The 23911-nt window shown below is 39.3% G+C and overlaps 1 protein-coding gene across 4 annotated transcripts in view; it reads right to left on the reverse strand.

Annotated features, from left to right (window-relative positions):
- bmp2k (BMP2 inducible kinase) overlaps nucleotides 1–22367 on the reverse strand; it is a 59905-nt gene extending 37538 nt beyond the window's left edge. For 2 of the 4 annotated variants that reach the window (XM_052044301.1, XM_052044293.1), the window contains exons 1-4: nucleotides 21853–22367; nucleotides 5724–5842; nucleotides 5103–5208; nucleotides 2598–2740 (exon numbers count right to left, since the gene is read on the reverse strand). In XM_052044301.1, coding sequence (XP_051900261.1) covers nucleotides 2598–2740; nucleotides 5103–5208; nucleotides 5724–5842; nucleotides 21853–22018 — 534 coding nt within the window. In that variant the 5' untranslated portion in view covers nucleotides 22019–22367. Of the gene's footprint in view, nucleotides 1–2597; nucleotides 2741–5102; nucleotides 5209–5723; nucleotides 5843–21364; nucleotides 21383–21852 lie in introns of those variants that run through there. The other 2 variants (XM_052044318.1, XM_052044310.1) reach the window with 2 other exon arrangements.
- Between the last annotated feature and the right edge of the window lie 1544 nt (nucleotides 22368–23911).

A 23911-nucleotide genomic window follows, 5' to 3' on the forward strand; every position in this document is an offset into this window, starting at 1 on the left:
TATTTATACAAATGCAGATGATGCTAAAATAGGTGGTAACCTACACAGTAAAGGAAGTTATCAAAAATTACAGGGAGATCTTAATCAGCTAACTAAGTGGGCTGAGGATTGGTAAATGACATTCAATCCAGCTAAGTGTAAGGTGTTGCATTTTAGGAAGTCAAACTAGGGTAGTTCTTACACAGTGAATGGTAAAGCCTTAGTGAGTGTTGTGGAAGAGAGGGACCTAAGATTACAAGTACATGGTTCCCTGAAAGTGGCATCGCAGGTAGACAGAGGTGTTTGGCATGTTGGCCTTCATCAGTCAGGTCGTCGAGTATAAGAGTAGGGACATTATGTTGCAGTTGTACTAGACAATACTGAGGCTGCACTTGGGAGTTTTGGTCTCACTGTTATGGGAAAGACAGCATTAGGCTAAAAAGAGTGCAGAGAAGATTTACAAGAATGTTGCCAGGACACAAGGGCCTGAGCTAAGGGAGAGGTTGGACAGGCTAGGACTTTATACCTTGGAACGTAGAAGACTGAGGGGTGTCTTTATAGAGGTGTTTCAAATCATGGGAGGCATAGATAGGGTGAATGCAGTCTTTTTCCCCCAGGGAAAGGGAACCAAAAACTAGAGGGCATAGGTTTTAAGTTGATAGGAAAGATTTAAAAGGGACATGAGGGGCAACTTCTCCAGAGGGTGGAGGAACAAGCTGCCAGAGGAAGTAGCTAACAATATTTTAAAATGTTATTTTGGCTACCTAGTTGTTGAAGAAATTCTCATGGAAAAAGAGCCAGCAGCAACAGAACATAGGTGACTTAAAAAGGCACTAAGGTTTCAGTTCCACAATGTGGAAACACAAGTGTAAATCAAATACCATACCAGCTGGACTCGAAAGGGCACATACTTAGTTTTACAAAACGTATGGTACAATCAGACGTGCAGGAAGCAGATTCTTCCTTGCTTCTAAACAGTAAGTAAATACATGCTTACAAATCAAATTGGAAAAGGCGTGCAGAAACAAATCTTACTTAGAAATCTTAAAGCAATTAAGAGGCCAAAAATGGGACATCAAATGGCCCTGGTCAACAGTAGTTGAGAATTCCAGAGGGTAGCTAGGTAAAGAGTAGGTCCCTTCAGGGACCAGAAAGGAAGTAGATGCACGAAGCCGGGGAATGTGTGGTTTCCTGAAATGAATACTTCGCATTAGTATTCATCCGGGGAGAAGGCTAGTGAGGATGGAGAGTAAAGATGTATGCTGACTATCTGCATCAGGAAAGAGAAAGTGAGAGAGATATTGCACAGTGAAGTGGACAAATCTCAACCGCCTGATGAAATCTATCCCAGGGTGTTATGGGAAGGGAACAGACTGCTAGAGCTCTGTCAGATATTTTTGCATCATCTTTGGCAGTGGGTGAGGTGCCAGAAGACTGGAGAGTAGCTAATATTGATTCCATATTCAAGGGTGGTAGGGATAAGCCAGGAAACTACAGGGACTGATTAGGGGGAATCATCATGGTTTTGTGCATGGGAAATCTTACTTTAAATGTGGTTATGACTGGAAACCTGTAACCAGTTGTGTATCAAAACAAAGTTGAGTTTAATGCCTCAGCAGCTAAAATTATGGCTGCCAATTATGGAGAAATTAAAGGATAAGAGAACTTGGAACTGGAGATTTCAGAGGGGTACTGGGCTGGAGACTATCGAAGATAGAGAGCCTTATGGGGAACTGAAAATAGGACTGAAGTGTAAATTTGAGGTTCTGCTTAAATTAAAGTCAATACAGGTCAAGAATAGGGATGTAATGAACAAGACTTAGAACGAAGGATGTAGAGTTTTGGATGATTTCAAACTACCAAAGTTGGAGAGCTTTGTTGATATAGTCAAGACTAGATGTTTTGTCAACTTACATTATCTGATTATTGAAAATGAACTTGTGTTATCATCTTAATTCAAGTTTGCTTTGGTCTGTTTGCAAGCCTATGCAACTCCTTTCCTTATTTTCCCCCAAAGGGTATTACTTTATATTTTATTATAAACATTTTCTGTTTAAATTCATTTCCTGGTCCCTTAAATAAGCACTATACTAGGTCAGAGTAACATTCACACCAAGACTCATTTGTTCTCCTCAATTTTCTACATTTAGTTTTGCCCTGCAGGCACTCAGGATAGGACAAGGCTCCAAGGATGGCAGCAATCCCATTTTGCTCAAAAAATTGCATTAAACTTTAGAAAGTTTTTAATTCAAAAGCTACTGCAGCCAAGTCTAATCCTGTCTGAATATCTATAATCTTGTTTAGAAGCAAGCAATAAGGGAAGGAATCCTTACTGAACCACTCCCTAAGCCTGGGAGCACTGGAATCAAGTACAGGTTCTACAATTGGCTTCAATCTTTTAAAACACTGAGGGTCAAATCAGAGAGTTTCTTGCACTCTACAAAAACATAATATGCAGAGCATTTTAACTAGCATCTAGGTATGACTCGCATATCCAAAATATGATAGAATAAGATCTGTAAAACAAACTACAGTTCAATTCATGGAATATCAATTTCATACAATATATTGTGATTTTTCACCATTAAGTAAAATGTTTGCCACAAAGCAATTCTTACCTTTAGATCCCTGTGAATGATTGGGGTTTTGCACTGATGCAGCCTTGCAACAGCTTCACAGGTATCACAGAAAATTTGCAGAATTTCCGTTTCAGTAAAACCTGTCTGCAGCCTCTGATTCATTTGGTTCACTACTTGACCCGCTATCAAATAAATAAAGTTTGGCTTACAGTTCTGCAAAAATCAGTGGCTTTTATTTCAAAATAGTACACATCAAGTTTGTAAGTCTGAGACCCACAATTGGAGTTTCAAAGGGTCTTTAACAAGCAACACAAAATATGACACAAGTATAAATTATACCACAATGCACATCATGTAAAATTTTCATTTCATATTTAAAAAGCATTTAATATGGAGTACTAACATACTTCAAGACTTCAACTAAAAACAGTAGCAAATCTAAAAAAATTAAGATCTGCAGTTTGTGCAGAAAGATGCAGCTCGAACTTCTGAGCAGTAGCAAAGTTTTTGTCGTTGACCTCAAAGAAAGCTGCGTACAAAGGTGTAATGAATAGTGATGTCGAAATCACCTCTCAACTTTGAATATCATCATGGCATCAGTACACAGGATCTCTGGCATCCAACATCATGTCATCAAACCAGCTGTGCAATCATATTGAAAAATTCTCAAGCAGCAAAAACTGAAATGTTAACTTTGTAACTACTTAAAGTACAGAAACCAAAATAAAGATCAGAACATGAGACCAACTTGGAAGCCAATGTGCCATTAAAAATTGTGGAATTTTGAAATAAATGAGAAATAGACTCCATGCTAAATTGGATTTTCAGGGCCAATGTTTTTCAGTTGTAAATTTTGTTTTAAATATTTATTCAAGTGATGTGGGCTTCAGGGACTGAGCCAGCATTTAATTTAATTAATTATGGCTTTGGAAATGCAGTTATGCCTCACTCGAATTCCCTGACCCATAAAGTTTTTAGAGAAAATAATGAGCAAAAGGGTGAAGCATTTATCTATTCAATAACTTTAATAAGATTCCCATCTGCAATGATTTTAACAGCACATCCTGTGGAGGAACTAGATATCACTAACAGCAAGCTCTGGTTTCCACATTTAACTGAACAGATTTCAGAAGTTGCTTAAAGTTTTAGGGTAACAGTGGTAAATATTGACATCACTTATTATCAAGACAATACTTCCATCACACTATGAATGCCTTCAACTTTTAACATTTGAACAAAAAAATAGTTCAAAAAGCAAACTGCAGGAAGAACTCAGTGGGTAAAGCACAATCTGTAAAGGCAAAGAGGTGGCCAACATTTCAGGTCGAGACACTACAACATGACTGAGAGTGTAAAGGGAAGATAGCTAGTACATAGAAGAGAAAGGTGGGGGGGGGGGGGGGGGGGGGGGTGGATGGGTAGTGAACAAAGGGAGAGAGAACCCAGGTGGATTAGTGGGAGTGGCAAAGATGTGGGTGACCAGTAAGTGGTTCCCTTGGACAAAGTTGGCAAAGGAAAAAACAAAAACATTTGAGGTCAATGATATTATAAGAATCAGTAAAAGCTGCAGAACACAAGTTCCAAGAGGGAGAGAAAGGGGAAAGGGGAAATTAAAACCAAAGGCAAGGGTTTTTCCACCATGGTAAAAGGGAAATGGGAAAAGAACAAAAAAAAATTCTTCAGAGTCAAGCCCAAAATGTACCACATCAAAAGATAGTGCTCGAGCTCATCTTTCATTGCACTTCATTGAAATTGATGATAGAAGTCAGAGTGGTTGAGGAATGGAGGATTCAAGGAATACACAGCCACAAGCTGGGAATCATGCTTTCAGATTGAAGATTTATGTGATATCAAATACACAAACTGCATTTAGTCTCCCCAGAGTTACAGTGACCAGCAAATACAGCATACTAAACTCAGGAGGTATAAACAAAATCACTGTTTCACCTGGAAAATGTGCTTGGGCTTGAGCAATGAAAAGGGAAGAGTAAAAAGGTCCAGTGTCCAGCAGTTACACAGATTAGTTTCATGGAAGGGGACAATAAATTAGTGGAGAAGCAAACCAGAATTTTACAAAAGAATATGTCCCTTGGGACTGGCGGGGATGGTGGTGGTGGGGAGGGGAGGAGGCAGAGAGAGAAGAATGGAAGATTGGTGGTGTAAATCAGACAACAGTAGTTAAAACCATTTGATAGGGACATATGCCTTTTGGATCAGCGAGTTCAGCTGATGAACCTTCACAGCATGGCAAGCATGAACGTACTGCCATGCTAGTTTTTAATTCTGATAAGTCTTTGAGTGCAGATATCTTTAAATAAAAATGTGAACTTGGCCAATGTTTGCACTACTGAAACAGGTAACAAAAATCCGAGATAATCCTAGTTCAGTTGATGCCATGTCTTAGTCCAAAGCACTCAACTTCTCATTATCAGTATATAGAATAAAAGCAATGCAATTAAAGTAGTAAAACTGTTAACAAACGCATCAAAATATTTGAAGCGCAAAACTTTCATGAGCAGTCAACTTAAAATAAGTCAGTCTTACCTCGGCAGTATTCCATTAGAATAAGCACTTCCCAGACATTATCACTGATTGACGTAATTCCACAATCCAAATAACCCACAATATTTTTATGGCCTGAAAGCTCTTTCTAAAAGAAAACAGATGAGCTAATTTCAATATGGTACAAAGTACCATAGGACTTGTTACATATATATATTCCAATTAAGAACACTGCAGTAGATGATACTACAATGTAGTGGATTAACATTTCCCCACTCACAACCAAAATCAAAGATTGAACCTAGGTCAAAAGTATTTCTCTTTTCAAATGTCTCAACTCAAATCAGAGCTTGGGTAACCTCAAACCATCAATTTGTGGCCAGGTAAACAACCTCATTCAAACAAGGAGAAGCCATCCAAAAGGCTATTGCCCAGGGTAATGTGAGCAATCTCACAGAAAACCAGCTAGAGACAACTGACAAATGGGGCACTTGTCATGCACAAGTGCGGGACTTCACATTCAACAGCACACATGCAGACATCTCAGAATTTATGGCTTTAAAAACTATCTACCATATAGGAGATTTGAAAGTAATCACCAGAACCTCAACACTAATTACAGTTTCTTTCAATGTGTTGCCCCAGAATTAAAAATTTACATACCATAATAGTAACCTCTCTTTTGCAGATATTCAAATCATGTGCATCATTAACATACATGCGCTTCAGGGCACAGCGAACACCATTATGAGTTCGAACTAAGAACACTATAGAGAATCCACCTGTAACACATTTAAACAAAGTTTTTACTTAGACAACTCAAAACAATTACTTTACCATTGAATTACACAAATTTTAATTCTGTCTTTGGTGCTCTAATTGGACAATTCTCAAGACATCTATGGGGTTCTTTAGTTTTTAAAAATCAATAGAATCCCAACACAATATCATAGATGGTGAAATTGAAAATGCTAAGCTTTTATAACCTTAATGATCCAATTTAAAATTTGAATCAGGATCAAGTTCCTCTCTGGGCTTATTCTTCCCCAGCACCTTAGCTCACCCCCACTCTTAAAATTCTACTCTCATATCTCCATTTCAGCAAGTCTGGTGAGCAGGTCCAGATCAAGGCACCCCTAATTCTCCACCTGCCCCAGGTGTTAATGACCAGGACACACAAATAAACCAGGTCATTTTTGGGGCAATACACTGCATTGGATCGAACATAGCTGCAAATGCAGAGTTCAAGTGATTTCCACCAGCTATGATACTACGGCATTACGCCAAACCAGTAACCAGAAAACCAAAGCAGATAATGGCTTTTTATGAAAGAAGCCAACTTCAGTTATGCCTGGGAGAGGTTGTGACTCTACTGCATGTCTCATTTCCCCACCAATCACACAATCCCCTGCCCACCCAAACACCTCACCCTTTCTCCTTCAAGGGTTCCTGCAGATTTCATGACATTGAGGATAGAGGGACAGGGTTCATGCATCATCGGCTGAACACCCATTGGTCACAATCCACATCATTAGACGTTAGGTCGGAGGAGCTCTGTTGCTGCCTTTGCTTCTTTGGTTCATGGTTAACCTCAATGTCAAAGCAGTGATGGAGGTTTGTGTGTGTGATGGGGGGGGGGGGGGGGGGGGCGGGTGTGGTGGAGGTGAGTGTGAGGAAGGACTTTGTTGTTCTAAAGTAACAGGGCTGGGATTCAACATCTGAGCAAATGGAGAAGATGGGATTTATTCACCATCCAAAACAATGCTACAGGATGCATTGTACAACAGCATGTGTTTAAAAATTCTTTGAAGTGCAAAGCAATTTTCCACTCAAAAAAGCAAACAAGAACAGATTTCTAAATCTGCAGAGGGTGGTAATCACCAAGGACAATAACAAATAAACAGGCCATTAACAAACTTGCAGAATGGGGCAAAAAGTGGCAAATGAAATTCAATAAATGTGAGCAGGTATATTTTGGGAAGAGTAGTGAGATCACATTATATAAAAGCCTCAGTGGGATGTAGGAACAAAGGGATCTTAGAATTCAAATATACCAAAAATCACTTAGTCATGCCACAGGTACACAAGTCAATAAAAAAAAGTACAAACAATGCACTAGGATTGATTTCTACAAGAAAAGAATTGAAAAGTAACAATGTTAAGTCTATATTGAAACATGGTTAAACCACATTTAGAATAGTACACACAGTTCTGGTCATCAGGTTATAAGGACTCTGGGAACCTGGAGAGGGTACCAAAAAGAATTACATAAAAGATACGAAAAATGCAAGGATACACACATCAGGAAAGGATAAAAAGACTCAAGTCTCTTTGCCCTTGAGAAAAGGCAGCTGAGAGATGATGCAAGAGGTCTATAAAAGTATGAAATGTTTTTATACAGCTGCTAGAGTAGAGCTCTTGCTATACCAAGAGGATAAGGTCACTAATAAATGCAAGTGAATTTAGAAAAGATTTCATTTCTCAAATCGTGGTGAGAATGTAAAACAGAGTCACCGGCAGCAGCTGAAGAAAATAATGTATACACAAGGATAAACTAGGCAAGAACATAAAGGGAGAAAGGATTTGGAGATTACCATATGTTTAGATAAGAAATGATGGGTAGAGGATTGAGTGGAGTGAAATCACTGGCATTGATTGGTTGGGCTAAATGATACGTTTATGGCATAACTGCAGAGAAAATTAGCATGACCCAAAATCTTTCAATCGATCAGTTTTAAAACACTTTCTAAAAGTTTGTTATGAAAGTTACAAATAAAACAATCCACATTCTACTTTACTGTAATCAATAATCTAGTTGCTGCTATTCATGGAGTAGACTAATGAACTAATACAAATATTAATAATGTTATTAGAAATTATTTACATGTGGCAATTTCTATGTAATGCTTAAAATTCAAATATAAACCCTCCATGTCAATTATTTGGAAAATGTGGAAGATACAAAAAGCAATCGAGGCAAGAAAACTTCCACGTACACCAAGAAAATGGTGTATACACAAGGATACACCATTTCTGTGCTGTAGTTTTCTATGGTTCTATGCTAAGAAAGATCCGGTTGTAAATGTAGTTTACCGAGACTTAGCTGTGCAGTTCAACACTGAAGCTGACAGGGCTGGCTTACCAGGTGGGAAAATCAGGAGCAAGGGTAGGAGTGAAATAAAAGATGGCCACAAAACAAACAAGCATGAGTCACACTTGCCGCATATTTATGAAGATTAGTAGCAATGAGGCAAAACTATCTTGACCTAGCTAGCACAAAATGCCCTACACATTTTGGAGTGAGCAAGTCAGCCACGGTGTCGTCTCTGCAGTCAAAAAACAGCAGAGCAGTAAATATCAACAATTGGGCAGGTATCATAATTATTGAAATCAAGAGACTTCGATTCTTATTTGAAATATGCTTAAAGGTGGTTAGTAACAAATGGTGTTGCAGATGAGAAAAAGGCAAATATATTCAGCTTTTTTGGGCTCTAGGCCTGGACTGTTGTATGCTTGATATCTAGGATTTCAGTACATTTGTAACAGAGCACATCACAACCCTGGAGATAATCATGTCCAGATTGCAGATACACAGAACCAGTGAAGGTACCAAAATGCAAATTTCTGTAAAGATCATGGAATGCCAAGGCTATTAAATTGACACTGGGGGTCTGTACCTCACTCAGAGCAAAGTGAATGCTGCTGTTATCACACCAGCGCCAATCAACATGGCAGAAATGGGGACATTCCTGGGTTTGCCAAATTATGGACATTTCCTCATCAACCTGTCAGCTTGATACATCTATCTAGCAGAGACCAAATGAAACTGTTCATAATGTGAAGATGCACTTCAGCAACGCAAACACCAAATTCTGAATAGCCAGTGACTCACGCACTATTATTCGGAAAAGTCTAAGACTTGTTTGTACTGGTTCTATATAGGGAAGAATTGCAGTTACCTCTGGGCATAGAACATTCAATGGTTTACACTTCTAGAACCCTGGCATCCAAGTGAACAAAATTATGCTTAAATTGAAAAAGCACAAAACAATTTTTGGTCTCAAGAAATTTCCCAATATTTATATGGTTAAACTTTCAACTTGCTGACATCGTGAATCACTCTTGACCACAGCTGGGCCAAAGTCCGCGATACCAAACTCCGGAGCATTAAGAATCCAGTGCTGGACATTGACCTTGTTAGCCTACAGCTATGAAATCACGTACAAACATTCTCAGGACCATGCAAATGCCAATGCGCCATCTTGGCTACCGTGCAAAAAAACACAGAAATGGACAATGATGGAGCAGCATTTCAAATATCACATTCTGGGGACCTATGTCAACTAGTATTGATACAGAAATAAGACAGGATCCTGTCCTTTCAAAAGTATTAGAGTTAACCTTGATGGGCTGGCTCAGCTTACTGAGATGCATTAATTACATCCTTTCTTTGATAAAAGGGATCAGCTATCCACAGATCACGATTCTTATGTGGAGTTCTAGATCATGATGACAAAGTTCACAAAATAGCTAATAGGCTGACCTATATAGGGTCACCCTGGCACTTCTCACAAGGTGCAGGCTCTTGGTTACTCTAGAGGCCAGGACTGCATCAACAGGTTCAATATCTTGAGCATTAGTTTGCACCCCATAAGGATGCTCGAAGCAAACCCGTCTCTGCATCGTGGCCCTGGGTATTACGCCAAGGAAGCGCATTCACATGCACAGTTCTAAAGTGGACAAAGAGCATGTTCTTTAAGTGATTAACATCCACTCAAAGTGACGAAAATGCTTCCTACACGATTGACCACTACTGATCGGACTGTAAATCTTCTGAGGCATTGTTTTGCATCTTATGGATCACCAAGAGAGCTTCTGTCAGACAAGTTTGTTGTATACAAGTTTGAGCTCTTCCCAAAACAAAGTAGGTTCTAGCATATTTTGTCCCAACCATATCATCCTTCACCTAAATGGTGCAGCTGTGAAGGTTGTGCAAACTTTCAAGGAAGTCTGGACAAAAACAGAACTCTTAGCCCAAAAATTGGTTAAGTTCTTATTTATATTCCAGACCTCACATGACGAATGAAAAAGCCTGCCAAGTTGTTTTAAAGCATTAGCCTTGCATTCAGCTAGCCTAACTCAAGACTGATTTTTCCTCCACTATGTCCAAATAACTGGAGCAATTAAGAGCTAACAATAACATGACCAGGCCTGTCCAGATGTTCAAGAGTGAAGTAGTGGTCTAGGATTTCAGACATCCGAAGCTCCTGCAGATTTCTGGACAGGCAGCCAAGCACAAGTAACCTTTGACCAACACAATACAAAGAAAAATAGACACAGTCACATGGATAACCTCTTGCCTTTGCAAGTTCTAACATTGCTAGATCTTCTTCCAGATGAAGGCAGACATGGAAAACTTTGTTCCTTTTCACAAAACCACAGCAGTACCTGTTCTACAAAATAATGATCATCCTGTCTCAACAGCATCCATTACTTCAAGCCAATTTATGTAGCAATGGAAGATACCAGAGACATTTGACCTCTCGTTTGTTCATATCTAACTGTGTTTTATCAGTTGGTAACAAAGTTCTCTACGCAGGCAGCATAATCCACTGAACTTATTGAGGTTGAAGAATCAACCTTAGCTTAGGAGTTAGTAACTACATTGTGTCAATGGCCTGTTTGTCAATGGACCTGCAGCCATCTTGAACTTACGGTTGCACGTCACTTCAACTCCCCATTCCCACACTGACCCATCTGTTCTCTGCCTTCTCCACTGCCATGGTGAGGTCAAATGCTAACTAGAAGAACAGCACCTCGTATTCCTTTTGGGTAGCCTACAATCCAATGGCACGAACATTGAATTTTCCAATTTCAGGTAAACCACGCACCATGTCCCTTTCACACTCCTACTGGTCCCGAGATTTTCTCTCTGTTCAAATTTCCCCTGTCGATCACCCACACACCTATCAACCTGGATTCTTTTTCTCAGTCCTACCTTCGCTATCTGCACCCCCATCTGGTTCCATCCGCCCATGATCACCTCCCCCCCCCCCCCAACAAAATATCTGGTTCCACCTATCAACCCTCATCTCCTTATACCGGCTATTTTCTCTCAGCCCTGATGGAGGGTCATGACCAGAATGTTGACTATGCATCCACAGATGTTGTTTGACCTGCTGAGTTCCTCCAGCTGTTGTTTCTTATGCTCCAATAACCTGCATTTTCTTGTTAATGGACATACAAGGAGCAGACATGGCAAGTATATCACGTTATGCATTTCACTGCATTTGTCCACCATGGGTTGCTGTAGTGCTGATTCACCAGTGATTAACCAGCAGAGGGAGTCAGGATAAAGAAAAATAAGGATGGCTACACACATATGAACAAGCATATGTTGCTCTCTCATTTCTAATGAAAGTTATTACCATAACATACTGACTGAATTGGTGCATGCCCTAAAAGGACACATCTAGCAATCAAGATAGGGACATGACAATAGAACTAAAGGAAATAACTTCCATGATCTCATTCTCACTAATATACTCATTATAGATAAGTCCATTCAGGAGACTGCTGGTAAGAGTGATCACCAAAAAGACTGTCTACACAGTGTGGAAATTCATTCAGTAATGATAACTATAAAATGAGCTAGCTGAAAGAATACTGGACTGCCATATAACAGTATAACTGTATATTATAATATGTAACATTAAGGGCTGGTACGTTCGTCATTTGCCCAATAAAGTTTAAACTTGAAAACTAAGTGTTCACTGGGAATTGAGAAGATCTCAGCAAAAGCACTATGCATGCAATAATGAAGTTCCAATCTGATAAATTACAACAAAGGATACTTGAATGCTAGGAACACTGATCAAAAGTCAGAACTAAATGGCTCCACAACTGCCACAAAATTCTGCAACAATACCAGAGTCAAGAAAGATGCAGCAACTAAGCATGGCAGGTTCAAACACAACCAGATTAGAAACCATTGTAGAAGTTCATTTTGTTTATCAACCAACCTGCTATGTGGATGTTCCATGCTTCTTTCAGATTTTGATGTAATAGCGTGACTAGGATACTGACATCTTTGTTGCACAGCATTTAAACACAAACTACAGCTGCAAATCCAAAATGGAATTGCAGTTTATGGAATTGAATGTATATGCACTGAATCCAAGCATTATCAAGACAAACAAATGCAGTACGTCATCACCTGTTACTGTTCCATAAGCATTCAACCAATAAAGTCAATGCTTCCTGATCCTCACTTTGACTTCCAATAAAATTGGGCTCCAAACATTAGCACAGCCACGATCCAGAAACATGATTAAATCTCTACAATGAGGCACAAAGACTGACTTAAAAGAAATTAAATTCAACATCAATGAATAACCTAACATTAACCTAATTTTTTTTTGCATACTTCAAATTCTTTAATTAGCTGTATTAAAAAAGGATTCTAGTATTTGCAGTTAGTATGGTGGTCTCATCGAAAGATGCAGTCCTACTGGCAAAGTTCACCAAGCACATGAACTTAACCTACGACTGCCAACATTGATAATTTTCCCAAACCACCCCTAAAATCTGCAAACTATACAATGATAATCCCTTATATAATGTTTCCCTTATACAATGAGATGGACTATGACCACGATATACCTTGTTGTGACCTCGCACCTTATTGCACTGCACTCTCTCGGTAGCTGTGACACTTCACTCTGTACTATTATTATTTTTACCTGTACTACATCAATGCACTCTGTACTAACTCAATGTAACTGCACTGTGGAATGAACTGACGTGCACGATCGGTATGCAAGTTTTTCTACTGTACCTCGGTACAAGTGACAACAATAAACCAATACACTACCAGGATCCCTCCAAAACCCATCTCATTTGGATATCCCACTAAGATACATTAAGAGAACCTTGACACTAAGGTCAATGTCATCAGGTATAATACAGAAAACTGAAAAACCTAATCTGGAGAAAACATCGCTTTGGTGAAATACTTTGATCAATCCCCTCTTCCACACCACCTCCCCCCACGTAACATAGGCAACATTATATTCTGCTTCCTAATTAGTTGCTGTACCTGCATTCTGAAATAAACAAAGTTCGTTACAAATCTTCCACATTAAGGATCTGCATCACCAAACACTGGAAATTAGGATTGCACTCCTTTGAGCAGAGACGGTTAAGGGGAGATTTATTAAAAGCATGTAAAATGTCAATAAGACTAAATAACTCAGTTCCCACTGGCATAGAATGGTTTATAATATAATTAATAAAAGATCAGAAGCAAAAATTTAGTTATAATGATCCAGAATGCACAGGCTGAAAACTTAAATGATAGCCAATCCAATAATAACTTCAAAAGAATTTGATATATACCTTAAAGAGGAAAAGTTTGGAGGAGTGGAGAGGAAAAGGCCAAGCTTCAAATTTCTACCATTCCAAGTAGATCACTTACATTTCATTGTGGTCACCTTGCACTCTAAATGCCAATGTGTATAGGCCCAACATGTTCAACTGTTTATCACAACATCTTTAGCTAATGAATCAACCCAGTGAAACTTGTCCAAACTACCCCTACTGTGTACGTCCCTCAGAACTGAACCAGTACACCAAATATGGTCTCCCTCTGAAGTTGTAGCAATACTTCCCTACTTTTATACTTAATCCCCCCCCTTGCAACATAGGAGAACATTATATTCTGCTTCCTAATTACTTGCTGTACCTGCATTCAAGGACATCCAAATCTCTCTGTAGAACCAATCTTCTGTTCAGGCCAATACATTATACACAACACACGAGCTCTTACTTTGTACAGTAATTCATGGCACCTTACCAACATTCTTTTTCAGAAATCCAAAAGCACTCAATCTACACATTTCTTTTTATCTAACCTGTCTGATACATAAAAGAATTTGAATGAACTTGTCAAGGATGACTCCTTTTCATAAAATTAAGCAGAATCATTTTAATTTTATTTTGATTTTCTAAACACTCTGCTACTACTCACTCAATGGATGCCAGCATTTTCTCAATGACAGATGTTAGGCCAACTGGCCTAGTTTTCTGCTTTGTCTTCCGCTTTTCATGAATAGCTTTACATTTACAGTTTTCCAGTTTGCTGGGACCCTTCCAGAATCTAGGAAATTTTGGTGAACTAAGGGCATCTCTCAAAAAGTGTAAAACAGGCTTTTACTATATTTCCCATCTACATGCAAAAATAATACCATTCCACTTTTATACAAAGAACTGTAGAGGTTAATATATCAACATCCCAACCACATTTTTGCCATGATTAAGCCAAAATGATAACTTTTTCTTATGGAAGGTGCAGAATGAAGAATTTGGTGGGATTATTTGGGATGTTATACGAGGCATTACTTTTGAAGCCAACATCTGATATTGATTTTATACAGCAAAATATAACTGATTAGATTTTTTGAACACGCTTAACAGAACAGTTTCTCGGGGCAATGATCCAGGAACAATCAAAAGAACAAATCATATTGCAGATCTTTTAATCCACTCAGCGTATACAGATACTTTAAATACTACTTTAAACAGATGTGCTTACATGATTGAAACTTGCGCTTTCTGGAGTACTGAATTTGATCGACAATTTCATATTCTTCAAATGGGATAATCAACAGGAATTTAATTGAGCTAATTAACCTTTATAAAATGTGCTAGCTGCAATAACTATGTAACCATGAAAATACAAGAACTGGAGAATCACTGGCCAGGTACAACTGCAGAGTACAACACTTTCCTATATTCAAGCACTTCCTGCAAAAAAAATTAATTGGCAAATTTAAGACAAGTCTACTCCTACCGTGGACTTGGTGGAGAGTCCAATGGTGGAACAAGTCAGCTGCACCAGTGTCTGACCACCAGATCATCCAAATTCCCCATTGCCAAGAGAAAATATTTCAGCGCAAAAATCTAGGGATTTCCTGCCCACTCTTACTGATACCAACACTTTCTGAATTGACAGATTACTTTAGTAGAATTTAAATTTCTCAGCTGGCATTATGCCATATGGACAAAAAGATCCAGAAGAGGTGTATGACTCCAGTATTACTAGTCCAGTACTTAAAACCATTACAATACCATTTACTGATCTGCAATTCTCTGCCTAAATTCTGGTATTTCAATTATGGCAAAAATAAATTACATACAACAAAATCTCAATGGCATGATTGCAAACAGAATTCTAAAGGTCTTTTGGACAATGCTTAAATGTAAAACCTATGAATATATATAAAGCAAAATAACCTGCCAGTCCATTCATGATAACCTATATAGACAACAATGAAAGCAAATTTGAAATAATATAAATTATACAAATTGTAATGAATGCTATTATGGCTGTTCTTAAATAGGAGTACAATGGCATAGTGATCAAGTTACTGGACCGGTAAACAAAATTCGGATTACTCCTCCAGAGTCAAAAGTTCGAGTTCCATCGTCACAAATAAAATAAAGCAAACCTGCCATCCTTATACATTTATAAGCCAGTCTTATTTATATACAATGCCAGAAATGTGCTGTTAACTACCTGTGTTGGGGCAATTAAGTCTGGACAATAAATATTAGCATTGTCAACACCTTCGTGAATGAATGACTAAATTAACATTAAGTGACCCAATTTACCAATCTTATGCATCTTTTTACAAGTCTTCATTCCTTCTGTGACAATCCATTCACTAATGCAAGAGGTCAGTGGAATAATAACAGCAAGATATAATCTAGCAAGTGCCAGTACTTGGACAGAAGGTGTTGGCACAATGCCTTGCACTTGTCTCTCTGACACAACAAAATGTTGGTTATGACAAGATCACATTCCAAGCATTTTGTCAGATGACCCCCAGTGGAATTAGCCTTTACTACTCCTTCCTTGCCAATTATGCTTTGCCAAGGGTTCTGTTCATACCCTGGCCATTGCCCAGAAAGATGAGTTTACATCTCTGGGATGCAGATCAGGTATTTTACCCCAAAGCCGAATAGAACCTTCCTTTCCTCACCCATAGATTCCAGAACTGGGAGCACACAGAAGCCCAGCATAAATATTGGAAGGAGTGCACAGCCTCAAATTACCCATCTACCCATACAGCCAGGTGTTTCCTCCTACATCTGTGGAAAACTCGAGTTCCCACTTTGGCCTCATCAGTCACCTGAGAACCCACAGAACCAGAATGGAAGCAAGGAGGAATATAAAGATATAAGAGACTTTATATGTCAAAATAATTAAAATTCAGTTGTGGATTGTTCCAGGTACACAATCATACTATTCAACAAATTTCACTTAATGTCACAATAGCAAAGAAATAAAATTAATCAAGATGCAAATGAAAGCCAACATGGAATCATGGAAGTTTAATCACAAATATTAATTATTTTGGTGACAATGTATCTTTATGGTATTAATATAGCATATTCATCATCAGTCCATAAATGGAACAAATTAAGTCTGGACAAAAAAAAGACCAGGTACATTAGTTATTGTTACAGGTGACCCCCACATTAGCACCATTTGGGTTATGGAAATTCACTTTTACTGAATTCATAAATCACTACCCAAAGATTGAGATGGAATAAAATACACTTTCATGGAATAAACACAAAAACACAAAATGCAAAAGAAAAACATTTTATCAATTTATTTATACTGTATGCCATAAAACTTGAGTCGCATCCAAGTTATCTAAACTTCAGTAATTCCTCCTGTACTTAAAATTACAATGTTCCTTTAAAGGAATTAATGCATGTTACTGTTGCAAGAGGACCTAATTAGAATAATACAATATCTTGGCTGTCTTGTATGGAGAAGAGGGCCTGTACCTAAAATACAACAATTAGTACTTCGAGAGGCATTTGTCTCTTTTGTAAATGCATTGCACTTTAGAAGTATTTCATTGCACGAGATGCTTTTAGATGTATTGATGCAATGTAGCACTGCATAAATATAAAGTGTTACATTTTTGCTGCCAGCAAGGCAAAATTTTCTATGGAGGCTGACCCACATGCTTCCATTTTCTATGGTGATGCCCATTTCATTTTCTTGAATGGATGTCTTTTTGGGTGAAATGAGAAGACTGCAGCAAGCTAAACTGACATGTCTAATTTCTTATTAACCTCTTAGTTTGCTTGTGTAGATTTAGAAGATGGTCAATGTGATTATTAACTACAATTTGGCATGCACTTACTTAGGATGTCCAGCAAGCAATTCAAAACGCAAAGAGCTATCTTTGTAATGAGGGAATGTAACACAAATGATCAGGGATAGCAACATCATGTCTCCTTTACTAAAGGGATTGAAAGACTAAGGAAACAGAGGATGTAATGACAGTATCAGATACGGAAAGAAAAATAAAGAGCAACAAGAATAAAATAATACGAGAAAAAGTTTTAAAAATATAAGTGACACTGAAAACAACGAAAAAGACCACGGTCGGCAAGTTTAGTTCACATTAAAAAGTGCATTTTGATGCTATTCAATGCATTTCAGTGATGAAGCCAGATAGCAATTCTGTCATTACAATGCTAACCAGGGAGTTCAAAGGCACTTTTAAGAATTGGCATTAGCAACATTCATCATAGGTGCTAAACCATGGAAGTTTAATTAATGCTGCCATTGGATTCGTCCTTATCGATGCAACTTTTGCTGTTAAAACATGCAACCAGCAAATAGAAAGCAGGAGCCTCATATGGTCTCATACAATTCTCAACATAGTAAAGGTGGCTTCAATTAAGAGGATCAGTTACTTACAACAATGGTGGGAAAAACAGCACTTATAATCAGCAACTACACTGTCAGCCAGATGAATGTTACAGGCTTCAAAAGCATCTCTGATAAGTGTGCTTAAGTTAATGTAGTAGAATTAATTTGTGTACACACCTATGGAGCCAAGCACAGACATGAGGAAAATGAATAAGTTCCAAAGCATCTTTGGACTTTAAGCTTTCAGTAGATTAGCAAAAAGATGCACCTGAAATGGCCTGACACTTATCTGCCTGTGGCATAAACTGATCATGAAGTGACTTACTTTACCATAACACAAAAGGTTAATATGGTTAACTCACAGGTTATTGAAAATGAAGACTGAAAAATACTGGACAACTAGGAAACAGATGGAAGAATGAGCTGAGGAAAACTTGGCAATGGAATCTATTGAAACCATAAGGTTGAAAAGGTTATAAAAGCATCCTGTGGAAAATGCACATCAGCTTCAGGATGAAGAAACCTAATCACCTTCATTCAGTTTTCAGTTTGAATCACTCAAGTTTGAAGGAATTTGTGGAAAACTTGCTTGTAAGCCTAATATTTTCTTTCATATTCCAAATGATTACTCTTCCAAGTGTATGGAATACGTACAAAATATATCCATATAATGTATGAAATACTTTATAATATTTTGTCTGAAAAGTTTTGTTTATCCATTATTTTGGTTACAATATAATCTACATGTATTTTCTCACCTTTGCCATTACACTTGACTTCCAAATTAATAGTCTACTAATTTCATTCTCAGACTAGAAAAAGCACATGTGAGTAACCCAAGTGAACAAGGTTCAAAAAAAAGGGTGCAGCTTCATGGCATGCACAGGACAAATGACTCCATATAAACCTGCATAAGGGAATTGCCAGAGGAAAAAAAATCACATTATTGTTGCTGGTTAACATTGCTTGTCATCAAACATTACTGCATAACCTTTTGTTACTTTCTACTGGCACCTCCAATATACAATTCCTTATACTGAAATTTTATAATGAGCAAACTCTTTTTTTATTTTAAAAGTGTGATAATTAAAGGCATATTCTAGAAGAAAAGACATGAAAAACAGCAGTAACACAGATCTGCAATAGACATTTAAAATGGAAATAAAGAATAGAAAGGAAATAAAAGTAGTGCCACTGTACCAATGTGCACAACGCAAAATAATAATGCTTCACAGTTGCAGAACTGTCTTGTACAAAATCCCAGAAGTGAATTGCATTTCAAGAAAACATACACTGCCACTCCCCATTATGACCATAACAAATGAATGCACTCAAATTCTTTACAGATCTTATGACAGTGACAGATAAAGCAGCAAACAGATTTCTAGCAAATGACCTGATAGGATTGTTCAGGTACACACTAAAAGAGACCATTCCACTTTGCCACCACTCTTTGCATAGAACACAGATCAGAAACCTTGTTACAGGATTGGTCCCAAACTTTGAAACGGGTGCCATCTGCAAGTACAATATGTAAAGCATGATTGGAGAACTTTAGAATAATGGGGCGAGGGGTTTGATTGGGAGGAAAGTCTGGTGTGGGAATGAAACCAGGGAGGCAAGGGATCTGGCAGGAATTGGGGGAAGACATTTAAGCAGGACTAGAGTCTGGGGGAGTGAGGGCTCCATGGCAAGCTTCTCTGAAGAACAGCTTTCTAAAGCTGTATTTTTTAAATCATTCAGTTGCATCTGTACAATATTTGATACTAATTGACATTAGCAGCAATATAAAAGCTACAACATTTCAAGTCTACATTAAGATAACAAATTGTGCCTTGGGTCACACTGTGCTGCGAAAAATGATCCCTTTATCAGGTGCTTTTCAAGCATTAAATGCTCACTAATGGCTAGCTGTCCCTTTATCAGCAGTTAAGTTTCAAGTTTAGTCAGTTCCTCTGCCTTGCTCTTACTTCTCAGAATACATTTATGATAACCCATAAAATTAAAATATCAAAATGTTTTTGCTCTCAAAGGTAAACTCGGCAAAAATAAAAATCTAGATTCTTTGTTACATGCTGAACACAAATGGACAAAAGGAGAAAGTGACCAAGTTGAAAATCCAAAATCAAAACTTAAACTCATCCAGTGAGGCAGCAAATAAACAGCTTGACATCACTGATGGATATTCAAAGTTGAGCTTGGTTGATGAAGAAAAACAGCAAGGGGCTTTCCCCTTTTCACATAAAAACCCAAGTAGCAGGCTACATCGTCAACTGCAAATTTTCCATTGAAACTCTGCATAATTCAAGAGAGACGATAAAACTTCTTAACACTAGGTGGATCACTTTGGAAAAATGACTAACATTTTCAAATCAGTCCTAATCAATGTGTGCAAATCAGGTCATCACATTATAACACTAATACCCTGCATTAACAATATGGTTAATATAAATAATCCAAGATACATTCCGAGAGATAAGAAGCCAACACCTAGTAAACAAAGGACAGTACAAGAGTAAGCAAGTTTGGTCAAGAAGATCTTAAAAGGTGCAGAGGATTTGTGGAGGGAATTCTAGAATATTACTCGGATGGGTAAATGTATCTGAGGTGCTAAAATCAAGACCGAGAATTTCATCTGATTGATTGGGCAAAAGGAACAAAATATACATTACTGAGGCGGTGTTGTGGTCAAGTGTGCAGATACAGAAAGCAGAGTGTAGGTGCACTACAACTTAAGTGCGTGCATGGATGGTGGTAGGCCAGCTGAAAAGCTTTGAAAGGAATCAGTTGTAGGGACAAATATGGGGGTGTGAGACAAAGATACAAATGCAGGTCTCAGCCACATTTATGGTGCAGCAAAAATAAACAGTGCGGAAGAAATGAAGTTGAAAGCTTAGGATTGAATAGTATGCCAAGTTTTCACAGCAGCTTGGTTAACTATAAACTAATTTCTGCATCAAATAAAGGTACTGCTGAAATCGCTTTAATCTAAAACAAAGTTCAGCCATTCTACACAGCAGTTGCCAAAATGTTGCATGAAAATATTTTTTTCTTAATTTTGTTTATATAGTTTGTGGTAACATAACTCATGAAGAGCTCGCTTACATTTAGTTGACTGAAATACAATGTAACATATACTTTTGTCACTGTATGTACTGTACAAATATGTGCTAAAATGCTGGAACAACATATGATTCTGCAAAAAAGCTATTTTACACAAGAAGTTACACTTCTTGCATAGCTTCTTGCCACAAAAGTTCTAGCACAATGTCAATTTCTAGTCGTCAGATATGGCAATTCAATGCGATTTAAGTTCTCAGGGAGGGAAGTGTAGCAACTCTCCTGAAGTAAGTTTAACAGGCTTCAGACCTTACATACCGTACAAAATACCCAAATCATTTCTCTAGTTTATAGCAGTTTAACTATTGTGTTATTGTGCAGTGACTGACACGCCGGCCGCCCACCCCCACCACACAATCCAGAAACGGGTAGAAGTTTTTTTGTAAATTTGATTTGCATGTGTAGGTCTGCAAAGAAAACAAAAACTGAAATTTGTCACACTTACATTAAGACACACGGCTGGCTAAGGATCAAAAGAAGACAGCATTAAAATAAAATTCCACACCAGAACAAAGCGGGCAAACGGCTACCAAAAGAGGAGGGTGGAGGGGAAGAAGTGACAGTGTCATGTTGAAGGATCTGAAGTTCAGAGAGTGCAGCACCACGAGCCATTACCCTACTTTAAACCTCTGGCTGACCTTTTAAGAGGAACTCATTAGTAAGTAAATAAATACATGCTGGGGATAAAACTGGGAGTCTTGCTGGAGTGCGACGAGTGATCGGGCTGGGGGGGGGGGAGGTCAAGTGCTGCCTGGGGAAGGCAGAGGATTAGTCCGGTGACAGGACAGAGAACACCCAAACACAACCCATCCTTCCCCCCCCCCCCCCCCCCCCCGGGGACCCTTCGCCCCCTCCCTCCCCAACAAGCCTGGACCACCCTCATTCACCCCGCCCACCAGGGCGCCCCGCTCCCACCAGGCCGCCCCCACCCACCTTCGGCGATCAGCTCCTCCACGGTCACCTGGTAACGTCCCACGCTGAACACCCTGCCCACGTAGTTGCCGGCGCTCCCCGCCGAACCACCTCCTCCTCCTCCTCCTCCTCCGGCACCGACATATCCCACTCCCTCAGGCTTCGAGATGCGTGAGAATTTCTTCATGGTTCGAAAAGCAACTTCCAGCCGCGGTTACGACGCCAGTCTGGTTGCTGCCGACCACCGGCTACCGCCGCCGCCGCTGCTGCGCTTCCCTCCGTCGGCCCCGCCACCCGCCCCGGGCCGGCGGCAAATGCGCAGGAGGCGCCGGGCGCGCGGCGCGCTCCGTCCCCGCTCCCTCCCTCCGCCTCGCGCCCCTACCGCCCCAACGGCATTGCGTTCCGCGCGCTTCAGATGGTTCCAAATCCCATCCCGTTTAAAAACTTCGGACCGAGCTCGGGCGGGGCGCGCGCTGCCGAACAGAGGGGGGGGGGGGGGAGCTTCACTCGGGCCGTCCGTTCTCCTGGTTACCCAGCGTGTTCTCGCCCGCGATTGGCCCGACCCGCCGAGCTCCAACCATCGCTCCACGTCCATTGGCCGGCGTCTCTCCTTCCTGTCCCGCCCCCCCCCGCCCCTGCGGACGTCTTTGCCGCCGATTGGCCGAAGCCGCAGTCAGTCGCGCAATGTTGTCGGGCTTGTTCCGCTGTCAGGTCTGTCGTGACGCGGAAGGGAAGTCTGGCCGCGCTGCGGGGGTTAAATGGAGCGGGCTACCGTTGCAAGTTGTTGAAACAAACAAAAGTTCATTGCAAAACCAAACAAGCAAGTCATTAAAATTCTCGTAAGCACAAGAGCTGATGTCTTAAGAAACATGGTGAGCGTTTATTGCACCAGGCCCCTACTCAATATCGTCCAGGAAACTTTTATAACTTCCTTCAAGTTGCATTTTAAAGCTACCACAAAATAAAGGCACTCAGAATGTTTATTTTTCTAAAGGTTTGCTGACTTTCAAGCAGTGGCCAAAGGAAAGTGAAAATTGGGTGTTTATGGTGACATTTAGATTTAATGCGTGTTTACGTTGGGCAGGGGATTTCTGTTTGACATTCTTGGTAAGTCACAGGAACATGTATTCTGATTCCAATCTAGCATGTTTACAGCAGTTGCTTTCAAAATTCTCTTGTACTGTTTTGCTTTCTAAACGTAATAACATCTCTAGCAAATCACAGGCCTGACTGGAAACGATGGAATTACGTTTGCTGGCAGTATGATTCAGAAATCATACTGATACACGAAACAAGAGCCTACTCCACCATTTAATTAAATTAATGGCTGAATATCAATTCCACATTCCTCAATGCCATGTGTTACTTTTCATCCCTTTGCTTATCAAAATCTATCAACATCTGCTTAAGAATATCCAAAGACTCAGCTTCATCCCCCTTTGAATTAGTCTCAAAGACTCATTACACTCTGAAAGTAAAAAAAATCACCTCATCTCTGTGTTATATGGATGACTCCTTATTTTTAAACAGTGACCCCTAGTTTTAGATTCTCCCACGAGAGGAAACATCCTCTGCACATCCACCCAAATATGTTTCAATCATCCCCTTCTCGTTCTTTCAAATTCTAACAGGTATGCCTGACCTGTTCCATCTTTCCTCATATTACAATCTGCCCTTTCCAAGTATTTGTCTATCAAAGCTTCTGTGAACTGCTTCCAATGCATTAACATCCTTATTTAAATAAAGAGACTAGTACTTTATACTTCAGATGTGGTCTTTCCAACTCTATATATAACTGAAGCATAACTTCTCCATGTTTGTATTCAATGCCCCATTAATAACATACCATTAGCTTTCCTAATTAAACCATACTGCTAACCAAAACTATATGGCAAGTTATGCAAATATATCGCAAACTTTTCCCAGTTATTCTCTGTCTGGGGCAATCAATTTCTCAGCATGTTAAGGAGAACAAGTGGGCATTGCACATAATGCCTTTCCTTTACACACTTTGTCATTATAGAGAATGCAAAGGAAAGCAGATGTTCAGAAGGTCAATGCAATGAGATCCATGATGTGT

The sequence above is a fragment of the Pristis pectinata genome, chromosome 2, assembly GCF_009764475.1.
Source record: "Pristis pectinata isolate sPriPec2 chromosome 2, sPriPec2.1.pri, whole genome shotgun sequence".
In the NCBI taxonomy this organism is placed as follows: Eukaryota; Metazoa; Chordata; class Chondrichthyes; order Rhinopristiformes; family Pristidae; genus Pristis; species Pristis pectinata.